This window comes from Anthonomus grandis, chromosome 13, assembly GCF_022605725.1.
Source record: "Anthonomus grandis grandis chromosome 13, icAntGran1.3, whole genome shotgun sequence".
NCBI lineage: Eukaryota > Metazoa > Arthropoda > Insecta > Coleoptera > Curculionidae > Anthonomus > Anthonomus grandis.
Window position 1 is genome coordinate 22,956,747 of NC_065558.1, and position 19,869 is coordinate 22,976,615.

Below are 19,869 nucleotides of genomic sequence, written 5' to 3' on the forward strand. Positions count from 1 at the left end.
AAAGTTTGCTGCGTTGACCGCTAGGTCTCACCGTTTAACCGATAGCTTGAAAAGAAAAGAGAGGTCTAGATGATGTTATTAAAAATGAGTCCCGGCTCAAAATTGAACACGTCGTTAACGCAAGTCAAAACTGGACTTTTCTTCGCTCTTGTAATCTCTAGCTTCTCTAGAAGATCCAGCTTTTTGCCCTTCTGGCAGTAATGAACCACTGTTACATTATTGGGATAGGAAAAATTATGACTTGTTGACAATAAATGATTGGCAAACGCTGACTTGGTCTCGTTAGTATCGGTGTCTTTACACTGGTTCACCAGACTTAGATATCTTGTACCCTTGTTGAAATTTTCCTCCCAGACTGTCCCACATAAATTGTAGGGCAATCGGCACAATGCAAATTATAAACTCCTGATTTCGAAAGCGGATCTAGCTTATCCAATGGCTTAACCAGATTTCTTTTTAAGGAAATAGAAGTTTTAAAAGCGACTGAGATGTTAAAAGGTTTAAAGAATTTCGCCACCCCTTGGGAAATACCTCCAAAGTAAGTTAAACATCTGAAATTTTTATTATTACGTTCCCCTTCCTCCTGAAGCACATTGTGGTACGAAAGCTTGTACTTATTAAAAAACTAAAAATATAGTTTTTTTTGAAACTTGATAGAGGGAAGTTATTGTTGATTTTAATGGATTGTATTATATCGTACTCTTTTTTAAAGGCTACATTGGAGAGAGGTAAATAAAATAATCTATAGATAAAAGAGTTAAAACTAACTTGTGTTGGCCAGGAGAAGGGGAATTAAACTGGATGAGTCGAAAAAAACTTATTCTTCAAAGGTTATTCTATTGTTGTACCTAGTCAGAAGTAAATCCAAAAACGGCAAAGTCTTATTAACTTCTTTTTCCAAAGTTAAAATTATGTTACTATGAAAGGAATTTACGAAATCCAAAAAACCCTCTAAATTATCGTCGTTTCCTCTCCGGACTAGAAAAATGTCATCGATATACCTTTTGTATGACTTTTTGTTTCGATGACATACAAAAGGTATGTCGATTTACACAATTTATTTATAAATTTAAAAACCTTACTAACCATAATTAAATTTTCTAAATGGCTCATAAATACTTTACTTAAGAAAGCTGAAAGGCACGAGTCCAGAGTCCTGCTGATTGCTTAAAAAAGGTCTGATGATGCTCTTAGGAGCGAAACACGTGTCACCACTTTAACCATTAAAAAAATTTTTTGAGACCGAGACTTTGTGTTGTTTTTTTTTATTTATTCACATCAAGGTCTCTTTGAGAATATGAATGAATTTGAAAATGCCAGTCAGGCCAAACTCGTCTGGATGTACAGATCAAACTTGATCGCAAGAAATAATATCTGCCTGAAAATATGGTTCCTACAACGATGCCTCTGTTAGAAACTAACACCTAAATTCATTAATATCAAGTGCACCACACAAACAACAGCATCCTCTTTCTTACTTATTGCGACAAAATTATCGCCAGATAGAAATTGACCTAGTCGGGAGTGTTTTTAAACTTCTTAACGTATACTTTTTTACAAATTAATCAAACCAGATGTATTCAGAGCAATTTTATTCTAAAAGCTTAGCAGAGCGCTTTCGGCGTATGAGCCATCATCAATGCTAACTGAAATGAGTTTGGTGTTATATGCGTAAAAAACATTATAGTTAAAGGTGAACGAATGGAATGTACTCACTTGTCAGTTAAGCCCAGAAGTTTACCATAGTGGGAACACATTTGATATTATTAAAATAATACATAAATTTAGACACACTTAAGACTATACAGAACACTACACAGGACGAACAGTGCTTAAAAAGGGGAGAACATTGGTCTCTTTTGTGTTTTGTTTACATTTTATTGTTGTTTCTTAGATGGCAGGAAATACTATGTCAAATTAAGTTAGCCTACAGTTAAATTTACTTTAAAATAAATATTTATATTATGCGAATCTATCAGAGTGGTAGTAGCGAGAGATCGGTCTAGATGTCATTATCGTAAATGATGTGCGGTAGTGCGAGTTGGTTATAAATTGGTGGCACAAATTAGACTACAACAGTGAATTATAGTATACTTTTTTGTTTTACTTTAAGGTCTTCTTGTAATTTTATTTGGTTTTGTTTGCATTATTTTTTAGGTCTGATGATGCTCTTAGGAGCGAAACACGTGTCACCATTTTAACTATTAAAAGAATTTTTTTCATAGAAAGTTCGGAAAAATTCCGTCGAAGAGCCACGTCGATGTAACTGCAGTATCGAGCAAGCACTTAAGAAAACCGACGAACAGACTGGCAGAAAGATTTTCTACCTGATTACCAAAGAAGCGTCATACCAGAAGCCAACCTATAAGGACGTTTGGGACCGTTTATCTAATGTGTTTGACTGACACTTTCTGTAAAAGAGAAGTTTCTTGCCGAGGATCTGAGAAGCTTAACAGTTCTAAAACCCGCATGCGGACTTGATAATCTGGACTGGAGGATAATTCGCAGCATGTGTAACGATATTGTAAACACCGGGATATCTGCTGATTTTTCGTCATTCCGGAATGATATAAATGGCACACAACACAACGTCTTAAAACTTAGCAAGAATCTTTCTAAACAGCATTCCGTTGTGTATATAAGGAGCCGCATCACCGATAGAAGTCAAATACTAGTTCAGTGAAGTAAAATTTGGAATATTGGCGTGAGATTTAAATAGTTGTAAATATCTTCAGTAGTCGTATTTTCATAGTGTAAGCCTATAAATAAATTAGTTGACTATTTTCGATTGTTTTACATTACAGAACGCATATATAATCATTGCAACTGGAACAAAATTATAGCTGTGCAGCAGATGGGAAGCATCAAGAGCGATAAAGGCTGCAATAAATCAACTCTGATAAATGATAAAGGAACCCTTTCGCTGCCTACATTGATTACCGAAAAATTGTTGATGCGGTGCCACATCTTAGAGGTGTACAGGGTAGATGACCGCATCATTGCTTATTTAGAGTCCATTATGTCAACTTAGCAGACATTGCATTAACTGCAGACACTGCGTTAACCGATCGACATTAATAACTTGCAAAGGAAAGTCAAAACAAAGGCTAATAAGCATCATCCCTGACATGCCATTGAGCGAATCACATTATCTCGAAATCTGCAGGAAAGAGTTTGGTAGATATAGAGAAACAATTAGATCAGCGAATTTCTTACTAACATTATTCTTTTTTAGGAACCACAATTGCCAATTATGATTAATATCAGTCCAGGGACCTAGAACCTAGGTTGTTTAATAATAACCGTTAATAAAAGTTTTAAGAAAAAAATGTAAAAACTGACACATTAGCACTCTTAGTTCCCAAACTAAACAGCTTTGCACTAAGGTGAGTTTACTTAAGTCGGTTTATATTGGTATGAACAATATGCGGTTAATATTTGTAAAGACCGTTTACCTTGTATTTCTGCTACATCTGCTGATTATTAAAGTTACAGAAATGTAATTAGGATTTTACAGTAAAAGTAAAGCGGCAAGAGTACTTTTAATTTGAACCAAACTATTTGTTTAATTTGGACATTTTCTGTTATTAAAAGAAAATAAAATTCACAAAATGATTAGAGTTTTCTTAAAAGGGTTTTACCCAAAGCAAGAAAATTTTTATCCCAATAATGGATTATATGGCAATGGTACCCAATAAACCTTTCTTAGTTTGGGATCATTTTCTGAACCAAGAATTAAGAGCTACGAAATTTAAAATGAATACCTACTAGTATTACACGTATAACTAATATTAACTTAAAGATTGTTATTTATTAGCCAACATAAATAGATATTATAAAATAGCATTCGCAAGCTTGCAACTATATAGCGAGTAATATCCACAAACCATACTAATACTGCTGATTAGTGCTGAGACACCATAATTCCCTATATAAATAGAAATAGTATTATTAATAATTAACATTAGATCCGTGTCAAATCTAGTTGCTGTTCGGCTAATCGTTCAACCTAAAATTAAGTTTTAATTTATACAGTTTGTTTAAGCCTTTTGTAGTAAATAAAAGTTTTTTAAAAGGAAGTCTGCCTGTGTATTTAATTGGCGCTGCGAACAGGATAGGGCAGTTCTATTCTTTATCGTTTACCGTTGAATAGAAGTGATTTTTAAATCTTGGTGCCCTATATCCGATCTGAAAAATCTCCGGTGTCCAGAGAAATTTGGTGGAGCCAAAAGTCCTGCTGTGCTGCTAGTGACTGAAGACCGAGACCATCGACTGTGTTGCCGAGGCCTTATCTTTCTGCCATTTCCCGAGACCTGGATCTTCGAGTCGACATTTCCTGAGGCCAAGTAAGAAATTTCTGAAGTACAAGTTTATGGATTCCTTGATTGTACTCCTCTTGATCCTGAAGAACTCTTCCCTAGCACTTCAAGTTCAAAAGATTCCCAGTAATCGATACTACTCTGAAGAAATTTCTTCGTCTTTAGTATTAAGTCATTATCACTCCACCCATCCCCTTTAATTTTACGAAAATACATGTATCTTTAGTCCACATTTTTTCTAATGTAGTATCAAGTAAGCTTTTTAATCGTCCTAATAATCCCTTAAATAATTCTTTATTGGAGACTCAAGTTAATGACCTTACAAAACTACTTGACAAAACATATGACACATATGCAAAATTAATCACTATGAAAGTAAAAGTAATAACACTAGCTATTTTGCTCGTAAAAAGCGTGGCCTAGCAAATTACGTTGGGACTGCTATCAAAATCAAATTTATTACAGGAAATCTAGACGACAACGACCTTAACAACATTATACAGAATTTACAGATTTTAAAAAGTAATGAAATAAAATCCATGCACAAGATCAACGAACTGAGCTCATTTGCAAGAAATATCAGAAAACAGTTCGAGGAAAACGTAAAAGTTGTAAATGAAAATTTCCATCGCATTCGCACTGAATTTTATAAATTAGAAAATGACGTAAATTTTATGCTAATGTTGTAAAATCGATTTAAACAACTTACTGAATTAAACGAATACCTAGAAAAACTACTTCGTATGATCTCATTTGCACATTTGGAAACACTAGATTTGGAAATACTTACTATAAAAGACATTATCCAAATCTGGGATTATCTTAAGATACACTATCCAAGAAAAGCCCTATGGTCCCTTAACCATATATCTGAATTAAGTTTAATATGTATATCAGGATTTTTAATTTTAGAAGATATGGCAATTCTAGTAATTAAGGTCCCCATTTTTAACGAACACCAGTGTAATCTTAAGTTTATATATCCTATACCCAATAATGAGTCGAAAATATTAATTATACCAAGTAAATTTTATTGTGGCAATTTATGGTTTGACAACTGCAATGAAATTAATTCTAAATGAATCTGTTATAATTATATTGTAAACAGTAACCCTTTAAATGAAGAAAATCACTATGCCCTAGTACATAATAATTTTCAGGTGCATACTATTACGTACAAAAAATCTCTATTATTTTGTACAAAAAGTCCAGAATTAATTTATGAAAATTGTTTTCAATTTGAAAAAGTTTCTTTAATACAGTGTCATCTGATAGAAAGTCAATGTGACGTCATAATAAATCATGACAAATTTTCTCTATCTATTAACAACATTTCAATATCTTTGCCACAAATTAAGACGCTACCCGATACTAATTTGTCAATTAGTTTACAACTTCGCCATCTTAGTAATCCTAAGAAAATTCAGGAAGATTTAATCGAAACTGTAAACTTTGAAGACCTAGAATTTAAGCAGCAAAAATCTTATGTAATTTTTGTTATTTTATTTTTATTATTTTGTATTTTAGTTTTAGGAATTTATTTGTATCAAAAACGTAGGTTAGATAGGATAATCCCTGTAAAATTTTTACAAAAACTTTCACCAACGAGGACGTTGAAACCTCTAAGGGTGGAGGAGTAATATCCACAAACCATACTAATACTGCTGATTAGTGCTGAGACACCATAATTCCCTATATAAATAGAAATAGTATTATTAATAATTAACATTAGATCCGTGTCAAAGCTAGTTGCTGTTCGGCTAATCGTTCAACCTAAAATTAAGTTTTAATTTATCATTTATATAGTGTGTGTAACCGTTTTGTAGTAAATAAAAGTTTTTTAAAAGGAAGTTTGCCGGCCTGTGTATTTAATTTAAAACTAATAATCAAATATAATACTTAAATTACTCGTTCTCAAGAAATTTTTGTCTCTATTATAAGATAATTACTTTATTAGGTTTTTGATATCCCGTAATAGTTATACCTCAAAAACTTTTGAAGTTGTGAGTAATAAAAAGTTGTGAAGTTGCGAGTAATTTTTTAAGCCGCAGTTTAAAAGAGTTTTTGATTCACATTTACTCTTCATTTCCTTATCTTTCATAGAATGAGGGCTTTGGTTCATATCTAGGTATATAAATTTTATATATTATTAATTTTATAAAAATTACTAAAGAAAGATCCACTAATCAAATAGAACGTAATTCTACTTACCAACCCACGAAATTCCTTCTTCATCCAACAAAATGGTTTCCTTGGGATTATCGCTACTTAAGTTCGGTATTAATATTGTAGGCATACCTAACGATAATCCATAGATAAGCAACAATCCATTTTTGACACCCACAGCGATAATTTGCGGAAGATACCTTCGAAATTTAGACACTTTGTTGTGCGACCTCATTTCAGTAAATTGGCAAAGTGGAAGCACATTGATTATCGCGAGACCGGTTTCTACAAACTAGAATTTATTGATATACTACTAATTATTTAAAGATTCGAATGTCGGTTCTGCTAAGAGCAGCAATGCATAAAGATCATTATAAAAAATTTCAAAATTAGGCATGACCTTAGTTAGGTAAATACTATAAATACTCATTAATTGTAAAAGTTACTTTTACTATATAAAAAATATTGTCTCTGATTATATAGAAAATCTCATTAATATTAACTTTTATCTTATTTTTATTACATTATTACCCGTTGATTTAAAAGAATATTATCGTGTCCACCATTAATTTTTATGATAAATAGTACAGGTCTAAAATAAAACGATCATGGGCGTACTTAGATTGTAAAGCCTGCTTAATTTTTGTTTATTATAAGTGGAAATTTTAATCAGAAAAATTACAGTTTCGTTTTCATTAAATATGGATAAAATTGTCTCTTGTTTTTTCGATAAATGATTGGTTTTGCAATCCATGTCATAAAAGAAGTGCTTCTATTGAATAGAAATCAGCTTATGGGGCCAAAAGCATTTTTTTTGAACTGCTATGTAAAACGTTAAAAAACGCACGCCAAAGCCAATCTGAAAGTGACGTTTTTCACACGCCGTGCGCAAATTTTGTAGTGTGCAATCTTTGGGCTTGCCTTAAAGGTGAAACTCCTAGTAATAATTGATATCTAAGATTGTCGTCGCAGAAACCAGACACAACAACATTGTCAACATTGTCTCTGGCGTAACGTATTTATCAGTGTCATATTGTTTGAAAAGTAATTCAACTTAAATATCAGATTTCCTTAAATTTTTTTCCTGAATCTTCGGGTATTAAAACACACAATTGAATATACCGATCCCTTCAAATTGACGGAGCAAGCCGCAAATATCTTTGCACCCATTACCTGAAAAATCACGAGAATGGTAAGAAACTGCATATAGGTTAGATTAGGTTTGTTGTGAGTGGAACACCTTGTGTCCCTCACTGCGACCCTAAGTCTATTATGGCTCACCCTAGGTGTTTGTACTTCCCCAATCAAGGCCGCTCTCTTTAAGAGTTCCATAATTTGACTAAGAAGCATTCATAATGGCTTCCGTCTTAGGTAAGGCATTGCCGAGGATGGCCTGCCATGTATAGTCTGCATTGGATTCTGCTCCTTTTTTGGCTGGCTTGTTCGCCGCCTCATTTCCCGTAAGGCTTGCATTTCCTGGAATCCATGTTAGGGTAATTTTGTTCCCTTCCCCAAGCGGTATGAGCTCGATTTTGCAGCTCCATATTGCTCTAGATGTCCAAATAGGGGATTTTAGGGCTTTTAGAGTCGCGTGACAGTCCCTGTAGATTTTGATGGTTCAATTTTTAAGTTGCATTTGGTTAAGCGTTCTTGCACAGATTTAAATGGCATGTACCTGAAAAATTTATGAATCTTTTTCAAGGCAGATATATCTTTAGTGCAGTATATTCCAGCTCCTACTCCAAAACTGATTTTGGAGCCGTCTGAATATACTCAGATGACTGTTTTCTCTAGTTCCATCCTGTCTTATCCCAGTCCGCTCGGTCTGGTACGTTGACCGAGTTCATACTCTGCTGTTCATACTGCTGTGATTGCATAACTTTTCAACTAGTTCAGTTGATTCCATCCAGACTTTGTTTGCCGAGACGCCATTTATGACATGGTGCAGCCTTTAAGTAGTTCGTATCGCTGCCTCCTGCAGGTATATGTGCACAGGGGTCAGTGCAAGTAATACTTCCATGGCGGCTGTCGGGGTGGTTCTGATCGCCTCCGTAATGAGCAAGCAGGCCTGCCTTTGAAGGCTCTTAAGTTTTGTTTTGGCCAGTTGTGTTGCTTTGCTCCATCACACCACAGAGCCGTAGGATATCGTCGGTCTAATGACCTGTGTGTATAACCACTGCATCTGTTTTGCGTTCATTCGCCATATTTTTTTCGCATATCCTGCGACAATTCCATAGGGACAGATTTGCTTTCTTGATTGTTTTGTCAAGATGTAAGTTCCTATTAAGCGTCTTATTTTAGGTTATCCCAAGATATTTCGCCTCCGTTGCGAATTAGGTAGTTGAATTGTCGAAACAGTGGGCTGCCAAGGCAGTTGTGCATATAGGTCTCCTGATGGACCCGTCATGCCTCACCGAGGCATGATCACCGAGGCACTCGACCGATTTTCTGTCCGTATTTTAATACAGCGAATACTTCGGCCTGGAAGACAGTGGCGTGCTCCTCTAGCGAGTATGCCCTACTGGTATGTGGGATCCCACCACAAAGCCCTGATATAGCTCTGTTATTCATTCTGGAGCCATCTGTGTATCAGATGGTCCCCCTATTTAGCAATGCAGGTCTGTTGGAATGCTGCCACTCCTCTCTGCCTGCAATGTGCGTCACGAATCCCTCGCAGTCCACAGTCACTGGAGCCATGCAGTCACTGCCCATCAGAAGGAGAGGACATTCCTGTATGGCCCGTGACCAAATTTTTGCGTAACCGGTCTCGCCAGCACGTAGTTCACCGAGGACGTATAGCCTGTACGCAGTCCTCATTGCCTCGAATTGCACAAAGAGGTCTAGAGGCGGAAGGCTTAGCAGAGTCTTAAGCGCTCTGGTTGGCGCCGTCCGCCCGTTATGCTGAGACATGCAAGACGTTGGACTCTGTCCAGTTGAGCACGAATTTTCGCTTTCTCCGTACATGGCCACCAAACGATAGCCCCGTATGTGAGAAGAGGTCTCACAATGCGCGAGTAGATCCAGTGGTGGATCTTAGGAGACAGACCCAGGTATTGCCGAAAGCCCGCCTGCAGGCCCATAGAGCAGGTGGCCTTTTTCATTCTGGTGTCTGCATGATCGTACCAGGAGAGTTTGGGATCCAACTTGATTCCAAACTGATTCCTGATTCCTAACCTGAGCAAGGGAAGTAGCTCAGAGCTACGTCCCTTGCACGTAGCTCTGAGCAAGGGACGTCCTGAATAGTCTGACTATGTGTGAGGTTAGTACTTCGAATCCGTTTTGCAAAAGGCATGGATATAATCCATCCAATGGATTATTTCCATGGATATAATCCATGCCCGGAGATTTGAAGGGGAGGAATGTCTTGATTGCCCATTTCATCCTCTCATAGGTAATTATTTTTCTAGCAGTCTCGAACTTTAAGCGAATCGGAGCCCGAGAACAGCTAGGAGGATCGCGAGATGAGTTGGAGTCTGGGAAGTGAGTGCGCAGCATGACCCCCAGTGACTCCCGCTCATTGGTAGTAAAGCCGCTATCTGGAAGTGACAGCGCCCCACTTTAGTTCCAGGTTCCTTGGACAGTACTTTGCACACTCGTGCTGCGGAGGGTGTGTTTTCAACGTCATCGCAGAACCGCCTCCAGCACTCTCTTTTGGAGTCCCTGAGTGTCTTTTTGTATTGCCTTTGAGCTGCGTGGAACGCATCCCGGTCAGTGGCAAGCTTAGTACACCCAGCCTTGCGAAGAAGCCGACGCGTAGTGTCACGGTGCTTTTCCGGGTTACTGTTACACCAGGCATTCTTGGAATTGGCGGGTCTCCGTCTGAGGGTTTTTAGTTCCTCTCGAAAGTGGTCTCAGTCAGTGCACCTTGGATTTCTGTAGGCTGGGGTATCGCACCAAGCCTGCTTCTTTAATTCAAAAAAAATGTGCCTGTAATCCGACATTGTGATCTCAAGGGACACTCTCCATGAGCTGAAAAGGTTCACAGTACTAGATAAACAGATAGTAAGGTCAATAATTGATTGACCTCTATTGCAGTAGAAAGTTGGGGAGCGGCCCCTTGGGTTCTCATCTCCGTATCCCCAAAGGCCGTGATGTGAATTCGAATCCCAGCCCATGAGAAGCGGGAGACCCAAGTCTTCACAGTATTTGACCACCGCAGTGACGGCCGGGGGGGGAGGGGGGGATTCAAGGGGACATCGATGGGAAAGTAGGCAGAGGAGACTACCAGATCCTTTCCCGTGTCCATTGACAGTTTGACGGCTACTAGGTCCCTTGTACAGAGACCTGAATTAGGTAGTTTCACCTCTCAGGATTAGGGGTTTGAGTTCGCCCGAATGATGTTCAGCACTTCTTGTAGTACTGTTGACATTGCTTTCCAATTTTTTTTTTTTTAACAGGATCACCAAAACATCTGCGTAAGGTTGGACTTCCCACAGTCGGATTATGGCCAACAGGTCGTCAACGAGTAGCGACCACAGGAGGGGAGATAGTACTCCTCCCTGTCGACATCCTCGCGTGGCTCTAAATTGCACACATTAGCTCTGTAAGGTGGTCATTATTCTTCTGTCTGGTTACAGATTAGATTCAGATTAGATCTGATTCATAGAGTGAGAGTGGTAGTGCGTTGTTAAAGGCCCCTTCTATGTCTAAGAAGGCCGCCACTGCTACTGAACTTTTGTATCAGCGAGTTTCTGATGCTCGTTACAAGATCTCTTAACAGCTAAGTCTGCTGATTTACCTGCCTGGTAAGCGTATTGGTGGACATTAAGCAGGAGTTTTTCCAGCGCCACATTTCTAATATATCCATCAATCACCTTCTCCAGGGTCTTTAACAGAAAGGATGTAAGGCTTATTGGCATGAGCAAAGATACCTCGGCAATAGGTCGCCCGGCTTTCGGTATGTATGTTACGTTTGTAGTTTTCCAGCACGTTAGAATGTACCCCCATGCTAGACTGGCTCTAAGTAGTGCTAATAGGTGGGGTAAAAGTAAATCCAGCCCGACTTGAAGAAGTGCAGGATAGATATGGCCCCCCCCCTGGTGATGGATGAAGGGCTGAAATGATTTAATAGCACCTTCGTAATTGTACTAGGTGAAATTATATTTCTGGCAAATAGCCAATTTTCTTTGGATAGCCGTCGGGATTCTGGCCCAGCGTTTTCTCTAAAGTGATAAAGCAATTCGGACCCGGGAAAGTGTGTTCATGCTAGGACTGTGAAAGTGGGCGTTTTATTGACGCCCGACAAGCTCCTGTTCGCGTTCCCTTAAGAGCACTTTGCAGATCCTTGCACTGCGAGGAGTTTCATTGACGTCGTCGCAGAATTTTTTCCATCAATCCATCTTAGCTTTACGTATAGCCTTATTGTAGTTGATTAACGCCCTACGATATGGCTCCCAGTTGTTACTGGTTTTGGCAAGTTTGAAGAGTTTGCGTACTTTAGACCGCATTTTGTTAAGATTGTTGTTCCACTAAGGTGTGCTGCGACTATTTCACTTCATCTTCAGTGACCAGTTTTTGTTTCTTTCTCTCTTTTTTTGTTACTTTTTGCTAATTTTACTTATTTTTAGTTAACAGATTTTGCATATAAAAGTTCACCTGGTATAACACACGCGTTTCTTGGTAAATTGTTAATATTTAAACTCGACCTATCTTACATTTCCTTACACTCTTACTCCAATGTTCTTTCCATAAAGCCTTGCTCTTTTATCCTACTTTACCTTATGAACCCCTCGGGGCGAGAGGAGTAAGCTATTTGACCGAGGTCATCCGCCAAAACTTAAAATACGGAACAGGTGTGCGATACCGGAAAGCAGTAGTACTACGGCAATTATTGAATCGGTACCTAAATCTCATGCGAGATAATACCGAAGTGCATCACGTCTTTGTCGATTTAATGAAAGCTGATTGGGGTATTCCTTATATCAACATCCTTTACTTCATTTATTACTAGGGGAAGTCGAGTCATTTTTTTTCCTTTTACGTTAAATTGTGTCTCTTCTTATTTTGTTTCTATTTTATTTCGCTCATTACATAGTCACTAAGGGTGTGCAGAACAGAAGGATCTCCTTATTAAGGATTCTCCTTATAAGGATCGAAAACAGAAGGATCACCTTATTTCAGTGTGACTGGAGCAGCGTCCCTATTTTTTTACAGCCTGGCCTTGATAACTTGATAAATAATTAAGATCGAGATAACCTTGATTTAAGTAATTAAACATATATTATAAATAGGCCCGAAACAGTTTTTATGATGGTATGATTGGGTTACAATAGATATTTTAGCCATACTTTATCAGCCATGTAATTTAGCTAATCACGATTCTTTATAGTTTGTCACAGGATATTATATTATATTGATATTTTATTCCTCTGTAGGGTCGATTTTTATCCGGCCCAGTCAGTACTTCTAACGTTCCTGTACTATTGGTTTGCTACCGATAGCAATGTCAAACCATATGTGTCTATGATCTGAACTCGATGGCTTCGATGACACCACCCAGCTCCTGTCTTGTATTATGGAATTGTTATTTCCTCTCCAAATGTATAGTTAAAGAGCGACTCACTTCTGTGATTAATGTCTGTGCTTCCCCAGGGTCTGTGGTGAGAGTTAGCATCACATCCCAGGATAAACTGCACGTTTTTCTTCTTGCAGTATGCAATCAGATTTTACACCATCTGTGGGGGAGGTTATTTTGCTAAACTGCATATAACAAATTTATGGTTTAGACGGAGGATGGAATAACTTGCTCACTTTGAAATACCATGGGGGCTGGCATTCTAGTACCATTACCGAAGAATATAATGGCGAGTCCATTGAAAACAAAATACAAGTATTCAATAAAATATTGGAGTCTGTGGATCCATCGTCGTCTAATATTTCCTGAAAAATCCCTTTGCAGCCTTTGCCAAGGGACGACCCAGTGACCCAATCATATTCGTCAGAATATTCTCTAAATATTACAGAAAATTTTGAGAATAAAAGGGATATTCCTATAGTTAATTTTAAAAACGGTTCCAATTAAGGAATATAAAAATTAATTTAGGTAATTCAATTTTAATCGTCATCTCAAAGATGCAAAAAAAAGAAAACTTCTTGGAAACTTAAATCAATTTAGAAATAACTTTTGTTATTTTGTGATAGGCAGTTATCGAAAATGTATAGTGTGCAACACTTTTAAAATCGGCTCTTTATACATGGATGTGACGGTTTACTGCCACGAACCGTAGGCGAGTTCCGTAAGTCTTTTTCTCCTTTTCAAAACTTATTACACAATATACTATTTATCCACTAGGGTAGAAATTGATGTTGCTTTCTGCCCTGTAGTATTTAATAAGATATCTAACTATTAAGTATCTCATTACATGCTTCTAATTTTGAAAAGATTAAATAATAATGAAGAAATGTTGTTTTCTTGCTGAGAATTACTTTAATGATGAGACTATAGAATAGTATTTTTTTACAATTATTTTATATATCGATTAAACTCTCATACCACTGGGTTGTCCCACCGTCTCCTATGTCTGCCTTGCTACTGACCCAGTAAAAATCTATCCCACATATCTTGCCGCGATATCTTTGTTACTTCAGGATGTCCTTCTGACACACCAACATATGTTTCCTCTAGCAACCCCGAAATCCGACATTTAGCCACAACGATTTGGATTCTTTTATCTTTGCCGTCATAGTCAACCATTTTCCACCTCAAGAGACCATCTTCCAAAATTAGGGAGTTTTATTAAGTCCAATATGACGTTGAGAGAATATGTCGCAACTTTTTTTCAAGTTGGTTTCTTTTCTTTTTTTATCCAGGTTAGGACTATCTGGTTACCTGGGACTATCTAAGACTATCTTCCTCTTGGTTTCTTATGAGGTCCCCATTTTGCCAGCAAATCGACGATGCTGGTTCTTAGCAACTGAGAATTTTTGTACTTTTCCCGTCAACAATGTTTACAGTCATCTGAGCCTTCTGGATAAATTTGCGATGTTGTCAAATCCCTCCAAATAGCCTCGATAGTAGATACATAATCCCAAGAATCTGCCCAGTTCATGCTTATCTTTGGGGACTAGCCACAGTCTGGACTTTTGCCTTATCAACCGCAACTTGACTGGAAACGACGTGAGCCAGATACTACACATCCCTTTGAAACTCATGACATTTCTTTAGGCTCAAATTTAATCTTCGTAGCCTCAGGAAGACTTTTTCCAGATTTTTTATGTAGTTCAGAAAAGATTTTCCTACCACAATAATGTCATTAAGGTAAACCAAACAAGTCTTCCAGGACAGTATTCTCAAAATCGTTTCCATCAGCAGGTCAAAAGTCGCACGAGCATTACACAGTCCAAATGGCATCACGTTAAATTGCAATAATCCAGCAGCCGTGAAAGCCGTCTTTCCCTATCTAAAGGGGCCAACTCGACTTGCCAGTATTTACTTTGCAGATCTAGCATAGAAAAGATCTTTGATGCAGCCAGAGTGTCCAAAGTGTCATTAATGCGACGAAAAGAAAAGCTGTCCTTTTTAGTAACGTTATTAAGCTGCTTAATGAAATCTTATAATCTCTTCGGTACCAGTACCATTGATAAAGACCATAGGCTCCTAGATGGTTTTATGATGCCTTCCTTGGCATTATTCTTAACAATGTTAATAGCCTTCTCCCTTTTAGCTAGTGATAGTCTTCGAGCTATTTGTCGAAGGGGACAAATATTTCTTGATCCCGATATCTCTGGACTTAATGCCTCAACCTCCTTCTTTTGGCCTGACCTTAGACCGGTATATGCTGATGATTTACTTTCTGATTGATTGTCTGATGATTTTCTTTAATGATACAGAAAAATAATTGACATTCACTACTTTCACAGGTATACTCCTTCCAGCATGTACAAGGATCTTTCACATGTGGCCTTGCTCATGATGTACGTGATGTTTATTTTACCATAGACATTGATTCGATCTCTCATCGCTGTTTGTAGACGCCATTTTGATTGCCGAATCTTATCTTCAGATTTTACTATGTCGGTTTTTATAATTGTCTTTGTCGCACCTGTATCCAGCACAATGCGGAGGATTCCAGCAACACACTTTGGTGCTGCAGCGAGGAGACCTGGATGGTATTTACTTTTATTAGGGCTTGCTAAGACAGGTTGGATCGCTTTTTTGCATCGACCTTCGTTAGTTATTCATCTATAATTAAGTGTAAGAAGCATAATGCCTTCTAAATAGTGTCCTTTTATGTAACCTGCTTTGCCACATTTCCAACACTCCAACTTTCAGTCCTGGTGGCTACGTCCTACATTAATCTCATTAATGATCCGCTTAACTGATTCCTCGAAGTGGTCCTCTCCTGAAATCATTCGTGTTCTTGGCAGCTTCGTATTCAAGGGCCTGTGTTAGTGCATTTACTAGCTTAGTTGGATGTGATAGTAGTAGGACCTAACTCATTTCATCATCGTGGAGTCTATCAAGGAATGCTTAAACTGCCAAGCGTTTCATGGTCCTTTCTTAGACATCTGGATATGGCAGTCGAATCGAACGTGCAATATCGGCTTCAAATTTTTACAAATATTCCTGTGACTTTTGGCACCGATTTTTCAACTGCGTGTGGTAGATATATTCTGGATGTGACTACCCTTAACGTATCTCTAAATTCCTCACTAGGTGATCGTCGACTTGTTGTTCTTCTGGGAATAGTCTTTCCAGGATTCTAACAGCATCTCGTCCAAGGCCAACATAAGGGCAGTTGTCTTCTCCCTAGAAGATCAATCGTTTTGAATATCATGAATCCTTTTCTCCTCCAGTTAAAGAATCCGCTTCTCCAATGAAGAATATTTTTGTTTTTTAAGATGTTTTCTTTCAACCTGGTAGAATTCTCACTTAGCTTTTCCCCAAGCCCACTTACTCTTTTTAGATTGCCACTGCTTTCCAAAATCTTTTTCTCTAACCTAGTTCTGGCAGAGTTTTCTTCCTTTTTGCAGAATTTTTCAGTAATATATCTTCCAGACTTTGACATTTTCTTCCAAACATTTGACCGATATCGCAAAACAAAAAAAAAGTTGTCCTAGTCATCGTCTTCCTTAAATAATACGTTACGAACCCACTTTCTTTCCTCCAGTTCCATTTTCAGCTCAGCAATTTTTAAATCCAATAGTTTTGGCATCTTCACACACTTTAGTTTAATGTATGTTAGTTCACTATTTTTTTTTCACCAATGTCCAGTTGACATCCAATTCACATCCCACAGCTGACACCAAGGTAACGTTTTTACTTGTTTGTTAAATATTGTGATTAAAACTTGTGATTATACTTGTGATTTAAAGTACTCGATGTACAAAAATAGTTACAGGACACCTATATGTTATTATATTTTTAACTGATTTATTTATACATTTACACTTCGAAACATGATCACTTAAGACTACTAGAAATATATTTATTTATTCCGTATTTTTTACTACTATTTATATCCGATTTAAATATCTCGTCAATATTCTGAACTGAACTGTTAACTGGCCTACCAGCGGCGACGCGGCTCCTTATATACTCGGCTGACTATGGGTCCGTAAGATTTGCTGACCTTCCACGCGTCACCAGAGACATCGTGCGGTGTGCTTTCTTCTTTCTTTTTTTATTCTTTCTTCTTTTTTGCTTTTTTTATTGTGTGCCTACTTGTCACCGCCATAATTTCGAATAAAAGTTTATTCTCATTTTAATGATATTTTTTTCGACAAGGGAAACCGTTATCTTCAAAATCAACGAATAAGTCTATCATATTAATCTCGTAAAATAAAATAGCCCATTTTCCACTTCCAAAAGACATCCTGTTATTTCTTGGAAACTTGGTTTTGGAAAGAATAGAATATATGATAAAAATATATTATCAGGTACTGTTTATTGGATGAGTTTTACATTTATTTGTTTTCTTTGTATAAGACAAATATCATAATGTGATAGTGTCCTGAAATAATCTGTGTGTATTTGCTAAAAATGTCTGTAAAGTAAGTTAAATAAGTTTTGCTAGTATGTGAGTAGAGACCTCTAAAGTTTGTTTTTTTTAATAATATTTAAATAGATAGTTCACGTTCCTACATATTTATGCTTCACTCTAAAAAAAGCTTTACCTAAAAAAAGGTGTTTATCGAAACCTGATGCAACTATCGAACTAATATTGGTTCAAAAAATTATATGTATTTATCGTATCATCGGAAGTAGTTGCAATCAACGATAATCTAATTTGCGGTTTCTTTTATATTTTAATTTCAATAATTTAAGTTTCTATAATATATCGAGATATACCTATGCCTGATTCGCCTGATACTGTCAATTTATCTATTAGTAAGCAGACCTATTTAGGATTACAATTTTTGGCCAAAGGTTCTTCAAGTTAATTGTATTTTTTACTTTTTTACCATTCATTTATTGCTATTTTTTCAGACGAATAAATAGTTTAGATACTTGATATTAGCTCGATACTCCCTTGGGTGATAGTATAATTACTCTAAATAGTAGAAGTGTTTAATTTCTGAAATGAAATTATTATGATCATCTCTATATCCTTTGCAGAGGTATTAACAAATTCTTAAAATTTTAATGCATATCTTATCACTACACTCAAATCAACTAAATGACTAACATCAATTGGTTTAGGATAATGGTCTGTTCTTGGAAAGTAAATAATGGACAATGTCCAAACAAAATTAAATCCGTCAGACTCGGCGTCTCATCTTTATTGATGTAAATTAAGTTTCTAAAAGTATTTGATAGAAAATTATTATAGAGAAAAATACTGATATCACAAAAAAATTATAATTTGATCGAAATTGCATTTGAAAAAAGTTTTGAATTTAATTGATTTTGTCTTTATAATATTATTTAATGTTAATAACCAAGTATGTCCTTGTAACATAATTTGTTCTAATTTATGCGGAACACATGGTATTGGAAAATTATCTGAATATTAAACTAGAATGAACATATTTGAATGTTATAATTTATGAGGATTAATATAATCAGAACAGTTTAATTATCTGATATTTATTTTCCAGGGTAAATATCATTACATGTTTTAAGAAATTAAATTTTTATTACGTTATAATGTATATATTGTTATTGTTGTTATGTTATAATGTAATGTAATGTAGACTGTCAGTACCGGATCAATTATTTTTCGACTGAACTTCAAACTTTTGAATGAATAAAAAGATTAAATTTTATTTAAAGAATTAAAATACATTTTTTAGGCACATGTTAGGCGCTCAATTTAATTCAGAATTCTGTATTATTCAAATTTGTGACTCACCTTGACTGTTTTTGCTGTAAACTAATACACATTTCTATAAGACGTCATATAATCACCTTTTAAAAACCACATCAGTACAATAAATATTTAGTCAACTAAATATGAAAAAAACCCATGAGGTTTGATAACCATACAATGCGTGAAAAATAACAAGGTGAAAACGATTAAAGCAATTTTTTGTTTGCTTTATGGGTTCATTTGGTTGGTTTCTAGCATTGGGATTTAATCACTTGGAGATTTAATGTTATATATAATTACATAAAATAAACGAACATGTTTTGTTCTTTAAAATCGAACCGGATTCAAAAGAGTCCATAGTTATGTGCTATTTTTTGCAGATACTTTATTGAGAAACTTTTTTTCTTCACTGTGCTTCTTATTACCATAATTATATATATATATATGCATATATATATATATATATATATATATATATATATATATATATATATATATATATATATATATATATATATAAATAAAATTCAATCTTTTTATTCATTCAAAAGTTTGAAGTTCAGTCGAAAAATAATTGATCCGGTACTGACAGTCTAATACTATACATTATAACGTAATAAAAATTTAATTTCTTAAAACATGTAATGATATTTACCCTGAAAAATATACACTAAATTACTATATTGACAAATAAACACGAATTACACACAATTACACTAAATAAACAAGTAAACTAACGTCTATAAGTAAATAAAATAATACAAGTAGCGTCGCGAATAAAATAAAAGAACTAGTGATCCGAAGCCGGTCTACCTATCATCAGTTCTCTCAAAAGACTGCCTTTTATTTTTCTTTATGCTTCTCCAAGCCCTGTATATACAGGGTGATTCATTAATATTGCACGAAAATGAAATGCCGGTTTTTTTGGGTTAAATTATGACGAAAAGTTCCTATAAACATATGTCCGAAAGTGCTTCGTTTCCGAGATACAGGGTGTTCAAATTTTCTTAAAAAATCGATTTTTTATTAATATCTAAGAAATGCCTTTGCTGTTTGCAATGTCATTCACACCATTTCTGGATATCTTAATGATGTATCTTTTTGACATATGACAGTTGATTTGTTATTCCAGG

The 19,869-nt window shown here is 36.1% G+C and overlaps 1 protein-coding gene across 2 annotated transcripts in view; it reads right to left on the reverse strand.

The window, feature by feature from the left end:
* Positions 1-18,904, reverse strand: part of LOC126744012 (facilitated trehalose transporter Tret1-like) — a 30,369-nt gene extending 11,465 nt beyond the window's left edge. The window contains exons 1-2 of one of the 2 annotated variants that reach the window (XM_050451323.1): positions 18,779-18,904; positions 6,531-6,777 (exon numbers count right to left, since the gene is read on the reverse strand). In XM_050451323.1, coding sequence (XP_050307280.1) covers positions 6,531-6,720 — 190 coding nt within the window. In that variant the 5' untranslated portion in view covers positions 6,721-6,777; positions 18,779-18,904. The remainder of the gene's footprint in view (positions 1-6,530; positions 6,778-18,778) is intronic. The other variant, XM_050451324.1, reaches the window with a different exon arrangement.
* Between the last annotated feature and the right edge of the window lie 965 nt (positions 18,905-19,869).